General features: G+C 36.7%; 1 protein-coding gene across 2 annotated transcripts in view; it reads right to left on the bottom strand.

Annotated features, from left to right (window-relative positions):
* The window catches only part of arvcfb (ARVCF delta catenin family member b), a 133,269-nt gene that overhangs the window by 3,570 nt on the left and 115,178 nt on the right, over positions 1-14,521 (bottom strand). For both annotated transcript variants that reach the window (XM_016558048.1, XM_016558047.1), the window contains 7 exons: positions 12,516-12,643; positions 10,435-10,585; positions 9,433-9,625; positions 7,884-7,995; positions 5,402-5,489; positions 2,090-2,143; positions 1,317-1,408 (listed from right to left, as the gene is read on the bottom strand). In XM_016558048.1, coding sequence (XP_016413534.1) covers positions 1,317-1,408; positions 2,090-2,143; positions 5,402-5,489; positions 7,884-7,995; positions 9,433-9,625; positions 10,435-10,585; positions 12,516-12,643 — 818 coding nt within the window. The remainder of the gene's footprint in view (positions 1-1,316; positions 1,409-2,089; positions 2,144-5,401; positions 5,490-7,883; positions 7,996-9,432; positions 9,626-10,434; positions 10,586-12,515; positions 12,644-14,521) is intronic.

Below are 14,521 nucleotides of genomic sequence, written 5' to 3'. Positions count from 1 at the left end.
GTGTTATGCAAATCTTCCCAGATAGTGACGTAGGTATGTGGGGTGTGTTAGAACGAGCCGTTTTAGGTAGGCGTGGTTGACTACTTACTTTTATAAAGAATATCTCTTTGGATTTGAGACTTTAGTCTTTGCAACTTTACAGATCTTTTTTATGCACCAAGAGCTTGTAACACTCCAAAGAGAAAGGAAAAATTGAAATCGCATCATATGACCCCTTTAATTAATTATTTGCTTTTCATTAAGCTCACAAAAACTCGGTTCCCTTATGAACTAATGAGTTTGGGAAGCCTTGATAATGTAATGTAATGCACTTCATGTTGTCAATAACAACGAATGGAATATATTTTCATTTTCTTCGCATTTTTATATTGATATGGTAGATTAGGAAGATTATCCTATTTAAATCAATGTGATAAACAAGTTAGGGCAAAAGTAATCTAAAATTAATCAAAAAGTAGTCTGATTATATTACTTAAAGTGTGTAATGTAATGGATTACGTTACTAACTACAGTTTTTGTCATGTAATTTGGAATCAGTAACGGATTACAATTTGTAAGTAATCTACCCAGCTCTGTATATGTACAGTATGTGTGTGTGTGTGTGTGTGTGTGTATATATATATATATTTATATATAGTGTATATATATATATATATAATCATTTGAATGGAAAGTTTGATTTAAAAATGTACTTTTTTTGCTTTAATTAATGAATTACGGTAAATATAGATTTTTTATGTAGATTCAACATTTTATGGACACTCTTCAGCACTGAAAAAAAAGAATTTTTTTCTCGACTGTGTCTGCCATCTTGGATGAAATTTTATTTCTTGTATTTTACAAGGCATCATAATATTTCTACAGTACCTGCTGTTTTTAACTTGCCATCATACTGGGGTCATCTATGATGCCATAAAATCAGTATTGCCATGTCCACTTATTATAAGCGACTTTAGGATCTTTTTTCATTAGGCTGCTTATAAATATGAGCAGTCATGGGTCATGTTTCCAATGCATGAAAACCACTTTGGTTTGTTTTGGTGAACTAAATTGCTTATTTTGGCTTAGATTGCGTATTGTTCTACAGATCTGACAACACTGTTTTCAGCCTTCCACTAATTAGACAACTCACCACTTCACCGTGGCTCCAACACAAATTCTCTTTCTGCTGCAAAACTGCAGTGTTGGTGCCTGAAGCAGCTAAAGAGACAGCGAGGATATTACCCCACTACCACAGACAGCACTGTCACGCAGTGTGCCTTCTCAGATTAAACAGATGTAGAAACATGTCTCGCTTCTGACACTTCTGCTCTGACCTTTAACGGCTCCCGCTCCTGCAGATCTGATGAACCGTCGCTGCTCTTGTACTTGGAGTCTTTGTCTCTCTGGTCAATCGTCGAATAGCCATCTAATGAGAGGGAAAGAAAGCAGAAAAGCTCTGTTATCGTGATCGGTGTGTCAGCACCCTCAGCATGGCACTTCAAACAAGCAGCGACAGATTCCTCAACCTTCAGCTGGGAGCATCCCGTACGTGCTGCGTTCACAGATGTTCTCGTACTCGCAGCTGAGCGTGTGATGTGTGTGATTACTGTGCGGGTTTTGTGTTTGTGTGCATGCGGGCCGTGTGTATGAGCCGTCCCCCACAGGCACCGCATTTCATCACTTCCTTCTACCCACTCAAGCAGCACCCCATCCTCAGCCTCTGTCCAATTATTGTCAGTCAGGCTTGGAGAGGATGCTGCTTCAGTGGAGAAGATCAGAGAGACGGCACCATAATGAAGAGGTGGTACTCTGTAGCAAAAAAGCAATTGCGCTTCTGTTCAAATTTTCATTGGCCCAAAACACAACAAACACAACAACACTACAAACATCTTATTAAAAGAGGGGTAATGCAGACAGCGTTGGACTGAAACTCTTCAGGGAAAAAGAAATGCAGTTAAAATTAAATTACTTTTAAAACTAATCACAACATTGCTTGGGAGGAATTAGAGGGGGAATGGAATTAGAGGGATTTTGGTTTTGCATTCTTACAAAACCACATTAGTCTAGGGTTTTTTTTTTTTTTGAGGGCATGCCGACATTGTCTTACCTGGACTGAGTTCGTCCATAGGTATCATATCCCCACCGCTACACCCTCTGTTGCCTGCAAAGCATTTTACAGACTGGATTTTTCATGCCACTAATACTCACGATCACTTTTAGAATGTCAATTTAAGTATAAAATCTCGAAATGTTGAAATTTAAGTAGTTTAAATACATAATTCTCTGTGAAATCCTAAACTATCCACAATTGTGAAGCGAGAGACACCAATCAGAGAAGACACAGGAAGTGAGAACAGTGGCAGTCTGACTCAAGTAACCATCCACTGCCATAAAGCACAAGAATGACCATCAAATTAGTCATATTACACTCTGAGTCAACTGATATATTACTATACACTATCGTTCAAAAGTTTGGGGTCAGAACGATAAAAAAAAAAAATGAAATTCCACATAAAACTTTAAGCAGCATAACCATTTTCAAATGTGATAAGAAGAAATGTTTTTTGAGCACCAAATCAGCATATCAGAATGATTTCTGAAGGAACATGCAACACTGAAGACTGGAGGAATGGCTACTGCAAATTCAGCTTTGCATTTTAAAATATAAAAGAGTTATTTTACATTGCAATAATATTCTTATAATATTACTGTTTTTTTTTTTTACTATATTTACATGCAATATAGACTTTTACTGTATTTCAGAATAAATAAATGCAGTCTTGATAAGCATAAGAGACTTTCAAAAACATTACCGTCCATTAATTTTTGAATGGTAATGCATATTTAAATACATTTAAGAATACATTTAGAACATAATATAATGATCTTAAGTTAAATGTTTTATATTTTATTGTTGTGCTGATTCAGTAATATCCTTCACAATAGTTCACGCATGAGTAGTTTATAGCAGTTAATTTGGTTCAAGACCTTTTTATAGATTTTTAATGCAGCTATAAAGAAAACGAGTGAGAAAAATGCTTCTGAAACAAAGGCTTCTGAAAAGGTGGGCGGTCACTCTTGTGCTCTATTCTTCACAGAAAGGCAAGCAGGGAATGGCATGGGACTGATGGAAGTGATCAAATGTATCACTGTCATGAGCATCCATGCTAACAGCAGTAATAAAATCTTTAAAAAAAAAGCCAAAGCTGTCATGCTAACTCCTCTCTCAATGAGATGTGCCCTGGGTAGACGGATGGTGCTTTTTATTGTAGCACCGCAGTAATTTACCATAATTTTACTTGAGAGTGAATGAATGATGAGCTCCTACACTGAGGCCCATTAATCTGCTGTCTGATCCTCATAAATCATTCTGTATCATATGAACTGCTCAAATGACCGATTAAAGCACAAGAGATGCGGCAGCTGCACACACCAGCTGAGCAGCGGGGGTGAGAGATCAAGCATTGTGCCACGTGTTAAAACACAGAAAGTAGTAGAGTTCACAAGATATGCTTGCTCAGGTGCACCTGAACCTCCGGAACTCCCCTGAGCACCCAGATTTGCTGCTATCAGGGTGTGTAAAGTCTCTGTTTGGGGTCTTACGCTAACCTTGGTTCTTCTCCATCAAGGGGAGTGTAGTATCGTCGTAGCCAGGCTTGCAACTCTTGGATCCTTTGGGAGTTCCAGTTGCTATCGGCTGAGAAGGATCAAGAAGAGAATGTTTCAGAAACACAGGCCAGAATGACAAACCTTCACAAAAAACAGTTACAATAGAACTTTCAGAGTGAATCTCACAGAAACCGTCAAGAAATGTCTGAATCATATTTCACTTTCTTACAAAAACTGTATTGTGCATCAAGGAAATGAGATCTATTGTTTCGACCATTGATTTTCTTTTGCATTCTGAAAAAAATTTACTAAATGAACTTAAACATTTGATCTCATTCGAAGAAATACTGTGATGTGAAAAATATATGTGAAACATTTTCATAATAGAATTAATGTACATTTGTAAAATACAGCATATATGAAGTAAACATCATGGCAGTATTTCTTTCCTTGAATATATTTTTAATAATTATTTTGATGACCTGTAATATAACTTTATATCATATTTGTTTTATATTGTAAAATGTGAACAAAATCATTGTGTCCAGCAAGGGCGTAGTTTTGGGTTGAACATCAGACCATCCACTGCCATAAAGCACAAGAATGACCATCAAATTAGTCATATTACACTCTGAGTCAACTGATATATTACTATACACTATCGTTCAAAAGTTTGGGGTCAGAACGATAAAAAAAAAAAATGAAATTCCACATAAAACTTTAAGCAGCATAACCATTTTCAAATGTGATAAGAAGAAATGTTTTTTGAGCACCAAATCAGCATATCAGAATGATTTCTGAAGGAACATGCAACACTGAAGACTGGAGGAATGGCTACTGCAAATTCAGCTTTGCATTTTAAAATATAAAAGAGTTATTTTACATTGCAATAATATTCTTATAATATTACTGTTTTTTTTTTTTACTATATTTACATGCAATATAGACTTTTACTGTATTTCAGAATAAATAAATGCAGTCTTGATAAGCATAAGAGACTTTCAAAAACATTACCGTCCATTAATTTTTGAATGGTAATGCATATTTAAATACATTTAAGAATACATTTAGAACATAATATAATGATCTTAAGTTAAATGTTTTATATTTTATTGTTGTGCTGATTCAGTAATATCCTTCACAATAGTTCACGCATGAGTAGTTTATAGCAGTTAATTTGGTTCAAGACCTTTTTATAGATTTTTAATGCAGCTATAAAGAAAACGAGTGAGAAAAATGCTTCTGAAACAAAGGCTTCTGAAAAGGTGGGCGGTCACTCTTGTGCTCTATTCTTCACAGAAAGGCAAGCAGGGAATGGCATGGGACTGATGGAAGTGATCAAATGTATCACTGTCATGAGCATCCATGCTAACAGCAGTAATAAAATCTTTAAAAAAAAAGCCAAAGCTGTCATGCTAACACCTCTCTCAATGAGATGTGCCCTGGGTAGACGGATGGTGCTTTTTATTGTAGCACCGCAGTAATTTACCATAATTTTACTTGAGAGTGAATGAATGATGAGCTCCTACACTGAGGCCCATTAATCTGCTGTCTGATCCTCATAAATCATTCTGTATCATATGAACTGCTCAAATGACCGATTAAAGCACAAGAGATGCGGCAGCTGCACACACCAGCTGAGCAGCGGGGGTGAGAGATCAAGCATTGTGCCACGTGTTAAAACACAGAAAGTAGTAGAGTTCACAAGATATGCTTGCTCAGGTGCACCTGAACCTCCGGAACTCCCCTGAGCACCCAGATTTGCTGCTATCAGGGTGTGTAAAGTCTCTGTTTGGGGTCTTACGCTAACCTTGGTTCTTCTCCATCAAGGGGAGTGTAGTATCGTCGTAGCCAGGCTTGCAACTCTTGGATCCTTTGGGAGTTCCAGTTGCTATCGGCTGAGAAGGATCAAGAAGAGAATGTTTCAGAAACACAGGCCAGAATGACAAACCTTCACAAAAAACAGTTACAATAGAACTTTCAGAGTGAATCTCACAGAAACCGTCAAGAAATGTCTGAATCATATTTCACTTTCTTACAAAAACTGTATTGTGCATCAAGGAAATGAGATCTATTGTTTCGACCATTGATTTTCTTTTGCATTCTGAAAAAAATTTACTAAATGAACTTAAACATTTGATCTCATTCGAAGAAATACTGTGATGTGAAAAATATATGTGAAACATTTTCATAATAGAATTAATGTACATTTGTAAAATACAGCATATATGAAGTAAACATCATGGCAGTATTTCTTTCCTTGAATATATTTTTAATAATTATTTTGATGACCTGTAATATAACTTTATATCATATTTGTTTTATATTTTAAAATGTGAACAAAATCATTGTGTCCAGCAAGGGCGTAGTTTTGGTTTGAACATCAGGGGGGTTAAAGTGTGAACTGTAGAGTCCCAGGTCATGCTCACTCATAAGGTTTATTTATTTGTTTGTTTGCTTACATATTTATTTTTATGAAATGATCTTTTGTGCTATCATCTATGCAAAGTTGGTGCAATAAAGTAACATCATAGTTAACAATTACTTGTTTACATAGGATATATATATGTAATGTATTTTATAGCCTATTATTTAGGCACTTATAGGCTATAGTTTGACAATGTTCTAATTCAACATGCTATGGGAAGTCAATCTAACTTAACATTTTCTTATATTGATATTGTTTATGTCTTACTCCTTAACAGTTTATCAGGCTCTAAATGATTTAATCTATGCCATTTTTTGGAATATTTGAAGGCCATGTACCATAGTTCTTAAGTGTAGCATTTGTAATAATAAGACTAGCCTATTAATCATGCAGGCCAATAATTACTTTTTTTAAATTAATCAGTATATAGCATTTGTTATGAAGAAACAACCGCCTGCACATTTAGAACTAGGGTTGACAATAGATTAACATTTTTAATATAATTAATCACACCGGTTTTCTGTGATTAATTGCGATTAATCGCACACTTCATGAAATTAAGCATAGACCATATATCTTGTTTCAAATTTTTATTTTTTCATCATTTGATATATCCAGCAAAGAAAACCAAAAGATTGAAGGGTGATTCTCAAAAATCTGTATTTTCCGCAAGGTTTTTTCAAGATAAATGTAGACGTCTTTCCAAAAAAGAACTCCAAAAGGACACCAAAGAACCAAATGATATAAGGAGCCGAATGCATTCGCTTACTGGATCATTGGACTGAAAACTTTCCCGGCTTAAAATGATCTGATCGCATGCAGAGAAGCAAAATTGGGTTAAAGGGTTAGAATAGAAATTGTGATTCAGTAATTTTGCGTTAATTGCATTAAATTATTTTAACACGTTAAGGATTGTAAAATGAATCGCATTAACGTTGACAGCCCTATTTAGAACCAATAGCTACAACATGCCACAGTTGTAATAATAATCTATAGGGAAAAATCTATTCCCTTAACAGATTATCTAATATAAATTCTACAAGTTAGACGAAGTTTTACACAATAAATAAGCCTACAATAAAACGTGATACATTCTAGTAAAGGTGGTCATGAGTAGTTTAAAAAGATTTTAATATATGTTAGTGCTGGTTCAAGTCTGTTTTCTCCTCTTTTCATCAGTCTTTTTAGTTTATTTGCCTGTTTTAGCTACTGTTCGACTTTCTCCATAGCATTTTAAAGTGGCTGTTTCTCTAAATAATTCAAATAGATCACATATTTGAGCATCAGCTTCGTGATAGGAATGACTCGCGCAAATCTTATCACACTTCTCGAGCGTGCTGGTGAACGCGCGCAGAGTATTCGGTGATTCGCGCGCCGCTCATGAACTGTGCTTCAGTCATATTGTGTTGATAAACTGCTCCGTTCGGTTCGTAAGTCAAGTTAGCACTTATAAACGCGCGATTCAAATAATTAATTAATAGCCTGATTTGAGGTTTCCATTAACCATGGTATAAATATTGGGGGTGTTGTACTTGCTAGTTTTGGTTATTGGGGGGGTTATATCCCCCCTATCCCCCCACAAACTACGCCCCCTGGTGTCCAGACAGGAATGTATTACATTAATGAGGAGTTTTTTTTTAAATAAGAATTTTGGGAGGATAATTCTGTTAGATTTTCACGAAAATAACACTCTATTAATGTTCCATTTTCGCTATGCAAATATTTTCTTATTAATTTCTTTACATTTTGAAGTGAAGTGTGACCCGGACATTTCTTCACAAGATTTACCCTTCTCCACTTTAGAATTTGGTATAAGAATAACTGAGAAATCAGAGTGCTTGTGTGTGTTTATGCTTCGCTCTACCTGGAAGTGTGTTTTATTCCAGCCATCCTTGGTCAGGGTGTTTCTCAGCTCCTTATAGCTCCAAACCGTCTGTAGTACATGGGAAGCAGCTTTGGTCTCTCTTGCTGACTGGCTGCAATGCATAAACATGGAGGGAAAGAGAGTTGGAAACTGGAGCCCAGTGGAATAACTCTCAAATTCAAAGTCATCTATTCCCCTCCCAGCATCGCAGAGTCACTATGGCTCCAATCTCTAAACCCTGTGGCCACAGATTTCTCTCTTTTCACTTCATTAGCTTTTCCTGTGATCCTCACTTAATTACCAGAATCCTACGACTTCAAAGCCGCATCTCCAGACTCAGAGAGGGATAGAGAGAGGCCGTGTAGCCACTCTCCAGTCTAGCATGTACTCTTTAAAAAGTTAATCTCTCACAATCAATATTAAGTTTTGGGTAAAATCATGCTCAAGCCGAAACTGTATAAATGATGTGAAGATTTAAACAAGGTCACATGTGGAAGGGTTGGAGGAGGTTTGTTTAAAATATGGCTCACGCTCCGGAGGTCTCTGCTGCTTTTGATATCTACAGCACTACACCATTTAATATTCAGTTTTTCACATGCATATATTAAAGATGACATGTGTGCTGATAAAAATAAGACACTTCAAAGAGCAGCAACTCTTGTTGCTGTTTTTCTCTGCGAGTTGAGGAGGACCCGAACTAACATAAGATGTTTACACAGATCAAAAAAACGTTGTTGTATACATACAGAACTAACCGAGCCTTAAGAAATCATAACTGGTTGAAGTGAAAGTACTGTAGATAGTTGGCTTGATTTATAAACCAATTATAACATAGATAGATGAAAATAAAGTTTAAAGGGATAGTTCATCCTAAATGAAAATTATGTCATTAATTACTCACCCTCATGACATTCCAAACCTGTAAGACTTTTGCTCATCTTTGGAAAACAAGATACTTTTGATGAAATCCAATAACTTTCTGATCCTCCATAGACAGCAACGCAACTACTATGTTCAAGGCCCAGAAAGGTAGCAAGGACATGGTTAAAATAGTCCATAAAATAGCGTTGTGGTACTCTCCTGACCGCTGAATTGTTGAAGTGAAGTCCTTGTTTTTGTTTTCTTTGCACTCAAAAAGTATTCTCGTAGCTTCATAACATTATGGTTGAACCACTGATGTCACATGGACTATTTTAACAATGTCCTTACAACCTTTCTGTGCCTTGAATGTGGTAGTTGCATTGCTGTTTATGCAGGGTCTGAAAGCACTCGGATTTCATCAAAAATATCTTAATTTGTGTTCGGAAGAGGTCTTATGGGTTTGGAACGACATGAGGGTGAGTAATCAATGACATAATTTTCATTTTTGGGTGAAATATACCTTTAAAATGTAAAAGCTTTTTTGATTTAATATTCTAGTCTCTTAAAACATCTGATTTGAGCAGAAATCAGAAACTTGCAATGCGAATATAGCTTAATTCTGATCAAAGAGAAGACCATATATTGTGCCACTAGCATAATCTTGGTCCGTTCTCTGTTCCCTTCTTACCTGGTCTTGTTGATGGCAACTAGTTTGTCGATTGCTTGAGCAGTAATGAGAGAGCGGGCGTTCTCAGAGCTGTCAGTGATGATTTCATGGATGGTGTTGAGGATGGCCACCACTGTGTCCTCATCCAGGTTCTTGGCTGGCCTCTGCTGTCCGCTGGGCAAGTTGCTGACCAAGTCCCTCATTGCGTAACTCCCTGAGGATGATAATATAAAAGGATGAAAGATTCGGCTCTGAAAGAATGTAAAGCAAGCTGCAGCCACCCTGAAGCAGAATACAATTGTGCCAAACAACAAACATAGATTTATGTGTATAATTCATTTACATATTAAAGGGATATTTCACCCCAAAATACTCAAGCTCATGCTGTTCCAAACCCATAAGACATTCGTTCATCTTCGGAACACAAATTAAGATATTTTTGATGTAATCCGAGACCTTTCCGATCCTGCATAGACAGCAAGGGTCCTACCACATTCAAGGCACAGAAAGGTTGTAAGGACATTGTTAAAATAGTCCATGTGACATCAGTGGTTCAACCGTAATGTTATGAAGCTACAAGAATACTTTTTGTGTGCAAAGAGAACAAAAGATGATCTGAAGATGAACAAAGGTTTTACAAGTAATTAATGACAGAATTTTCATTTTTGGGTGAACTTTAAGTTCATTAACATTTAATATTGTGGGTAAAAATCAAATGAATAAAAAAAACATTAAGTTAAAAAAAATCTACCAAATTTTATAATGTCCGATGAACTATTTGAAAGTGTATTTAAATGGAAAACAATTATTTTAAGTTGTTAAAATATTTCACAATAATACTGTTTTTACTGTATGTTTAATAATACAAAAAATGCAGCCTTTCTTTCATAAAAGATTACAAAATCTTACTGACTCCACATTTTTTTGTGCAAAACTTATAAGGGAAAAAAACCTTTATATAAGTATTATGGAAATATGTGTTTAACATTATGGGTACTAATGATCCATAAATACTGCTCTTGCCTATCAGGTCTTTGTTGCGGCGGTCGATGGACAGGTTCCTCAGAGCGATGGCCACAGCTCGCACCACCTTGTCCGAATCTGAGCGCAAGAGCTCGACGAGGATTGGCAGCCCTTTCTCCTTACGCACTGTCGCCCGGATATAGTTCGACCACTGCAGAAATGAGAGGAACAGACTGTACTAAGCCAGTGATTCTGACATTTTTCCACTGCATTCATTTCATTAAGTCAGGTCAACTTATGCTCAGCCAGATATGCAGCTCTGAAATCTTCCAGAACAGCAATATGCCTGTCTGAGTATGTGCGTGAGAAAAAGCCCCTCTATTCTGGGAAATTGCAATCCAGTAAATAGCCATTTATCCCCGTTAGACTTGTGTGCATTTGTCGCTCCAACCCCATGAATCACAAAACCTTTATGTGACACAAGACATCTCTATTCCTCAGCCAGTGCCCCTGAGACAGTAATTAAGTTATTGCAATGCCACACTACGGCCACTAGGAGATGGTAGTGAGCCTAGAAACGCATTTGCCAAAAAAAGTAGGAAAGGGAATAAATTAATAAATAAAAGCTCTCAAATCCTCTTATAGACCACAGACGTGACCTGCCCGTCCCCCTACAGCAGGGGTTTGTGATGTGCTGGGGACTCTGGGTTCACAAGCACGCGTGTGTCACCAGGCATAGAGATGAGGCAGGTCAGAAATGGTGTAACCACACAGAGAAGCTGTGAGCTTATGCATGACTGCACTTCAGGTTCGACATGGAGAAAGAAGCATGGTCAGGGCAGTGCAGTTTAATGGGATTTACTCTTGCAATAGGTGTATAGGGAGATGTGTTTATTAGTGGCATTTCCACTTGACTTCTGCCTCAAGAGAGAAGAGAGCCCCACACGATACTGTGGCACAGACATGTCATACTCGTAATTAAGTATTGACTAGGAATGTGTTCAAGGAGCACTGCAAGCAGACAAAAACAAAACATTACAAATTAAGCTTTATGGATTTGCATAATGTACTCTAGTCTAGCAGACCAATCAGAGTTCGGTGGTATGGTGGTTGAATGGGCTGTCTTTGTTTGAAATAGTCTTATGTTAGTTCACATAACCATTGATTCATCTTTTGTCATTAAAGTGATGTCATTGGTAGTTGGGGATGCAAGTTTAAACTTCATTTCTGTAGCTTTGAACTCATTCTTTTAGTCATTTTGAGAGAATGAATAGCCAGTGCTTGGAGTGCAATTATTATTGCTTAATCTACCTTCACAGGACTGTTGTCAACAGAGAAAATTAGACCTTTTTAAAGATTTCAGCAGGACAGTAATAAATCAGACATACATTGAAATCAATTCTTCATTTAATGTACAATAGCATGAAAAAGATTTGGGCCAGTAAGATTTTTTTTTAAAAGAAATTCATACTTTTATTCAACAAGAATGGATTAAACTGATGAAAAGTGACAGTAAAGACTTTCACATTGTTTCAAAAATGTATTACAGTTTCCACAAAAATAATATAAAATGTGAAAATAAAAAATAATAAATTATTCTTGAGCACTAAATCAGCATATTCAAATGATTTCTGAAGGATCGTATGTAAATTACATTTTAAAATATATTAAAGCTATTTTAAATAGAAAAAAATAAACAAAAGAAATATTTAACTATTTCATATTACTGCCTTTTATATTAGTGCAGCCTTGGTGAGTATAAGAGGTTTCTTGTTCAAAAACATAAAAGAAAAAAAAATCTTACAGACCCAAACTTTTGAATGGTAGTGTATACCACAAAAAGTCAATAAAATCACAATAAATAAACTAAATTCACATGGACAGCTGACAGAAAACAAGACGAGTGATGCCATCTTGACAACGGCTCTAATTACTGTACGTTTTATTTCTATATTTTGATGTCCATTTGCATAAGCAGGAGAACAGAATACACTATCCTGAATCTCTAATGGAAACAAATAATCATTAATATAATTCTGATCTGGGATTGTTTGTTTAAACGGATCTAAATAAGAATCAGTTTCCAATTCCTGATGCTTCCAAATTTGTTATGTGCAGGAAAGTTCTCAGAAGACACTTACTGTCCACTGTCCAGCGCTGAGGTTCTGCAGAGCCCCGGCTGCTGCTTCTAGCGTGTTATAGTTCTGGCTTTCTGTAAGCAGGGACAGGTAGAGTCGGACCACCTCCGGCTGATACAGTAACTCAAAACCTGCACACGTATATGACAGATAGATAACAGAATTACACATAAAACACTGGTGAACAAAGTAGACACACATACAGATTAGCTATGGGGTGGTAAAAAATTGATTGCATCTCCTTTCCGTGTTGTGATGCACCTGGCGAAATGAAAAGTGGACAAAATAACAGGGTAGGACAAATGCATGATTATCACAACAGAGAAATAGAGACAGAAAATCAAAGACACTCCACTTTCACAGATACATCGAGCAATTCAATAGACAAGCTGCCTAAAAAAGCCAATAGCCTGATGGACGCTTGGTTTCTTGATAACAGCAGCCCAATCTCAGGCAGTGTAATCAGGGAGTCTTTCATTAAACATGACCTGAGGTCAGAAACCCAAAGGAAGAAGCTCCTTCTTGCTGATTCAGGGTCAGGTCCTCCAACACAAAATACAAAGACATTCTGAGAATACCCAGTTAGGCTGGAGACATTTGCAGCGATAGTAGGGAGTGGATAATTAGCTTCCTCCTGCCTAAATGCTAAATGATGCCGGTGGACATACGAATCACGGTATGCTACTCCCGGGATGTGACTTTTTGTGTGTGTGTTCCACATTTTCAAACATAAGACGTGGCTCTAAGAATTGCAAGACACATTCCACTGATCTAACAAACACAAGCAGAGAAAGCATTGTGTATTACAGTGGTTTTCAATTGGTTTTGCTTTAGGAACAGATTTTACGAACCCAGTAGTGACTCAAAACAGTACCACAACTGTTTATAACAATTTTTTTTTTTTTTTTTTTTTTTTGAGGATGAGGTCATCACACAATCTGTCCGTGTTCACATTGGCCTAATTTTACAATTCTACCAAGTGCAAAAATAATATGAATTTTTGTACTAAAATACATTCTATTCTATTCTATTCTAAAATGATCTCAAACATATTTGCACATTTGCATTCACATTGCAATAAAGAAAATAATCTGGGCTATTTTTAAAGACACTCAAATTTAAATTCAAAAATGAAAATTCTGTCATCATTTACTCACCCTCACATTGTTCCAAACCAGTATGAATTTATTTATTCTGTGAAACACAATCAAGATATTATTAAGAATGTTTTAACTGTTTCTGTCCATACAAGTCAACACAATGCAAAACAACACTGAATGCCAATGCCACTGAGTTTCACTGTATGGACAACAGAAACACTGAGACATCTTCCAAAGCATCTACTTTTGTGTTATTAATACAGTTTTGGAACGACATGATGTTGAGTAAACGATGACAGAATTTTCATTTTGGCGTGAACTACCCCTTTGAAATCAATTAATACCCACTGAAAGTTTCAACTTTTGAGTTCTGTAAATTCCTGTCTGGGTCTGACGGTAACCATTTAGTTCAAGTCTTCTACTGTGCAACCACCGCACATCCATCATGTTCACTTGAACTCTCTTCATGACTTGGCCTGGGCAAGCATTTAGCCAAGACTGAGCATGACAGATGTGTGGTGGTTCAACAGACTGCCTTCTTTTTCACTCCACCACGTCAAGATCGAGGAGTCTGGAGAAGTTCAAAGGAACCTGAGCAATGATATTCATACAAAAGCAGCAAAACTGCAACAAGGTGTAATTCGGTAACATGTCTGAAATGAGTTTGCACTGCGGTGGAGAGCAGAAAGAGATGGAAGGGCTGCCACACTAATGCTTGTTTGCTGGTGTGTGACTGCATTAGAAAAGCTCAGCCACTGCCTGGCCCATCTGCACTTTCTAAATGTGCACCTAACACCTATAATTTAGAGAGGGAAGAGTGGCCTTCAGGATGTGGGCTGCTCACTACACATTTTTATTTCTGTCTGACTGATGGTTTGAGCGAAAGAACTGTCCTCGACCTTTTTTTTT

Source organism: Sinocyclocheilus rhinocerous, unplaced genomic scaffold, assembly GCF_001515625.1.
Source record: "Sinocyclocheilus rhinocerous isolate Xijiao unplaced genomic scaffold, SAMN03320098_v1.1 scaffold196, whole genome shotgun sequence".
Lineage (NCBI taxonomy): Eukaryota > Metazoa > Chordata > Actinopteri > Cypriniformes > Cyprinidae > Sinocyclocheilus > Sinocyclocheilus rhinocerous.
The sequence above is the reverse complement of the archived record's forward strand: the minus strand, read 5'-3'. Positions and strand labels throughout refer to the sequence as shown.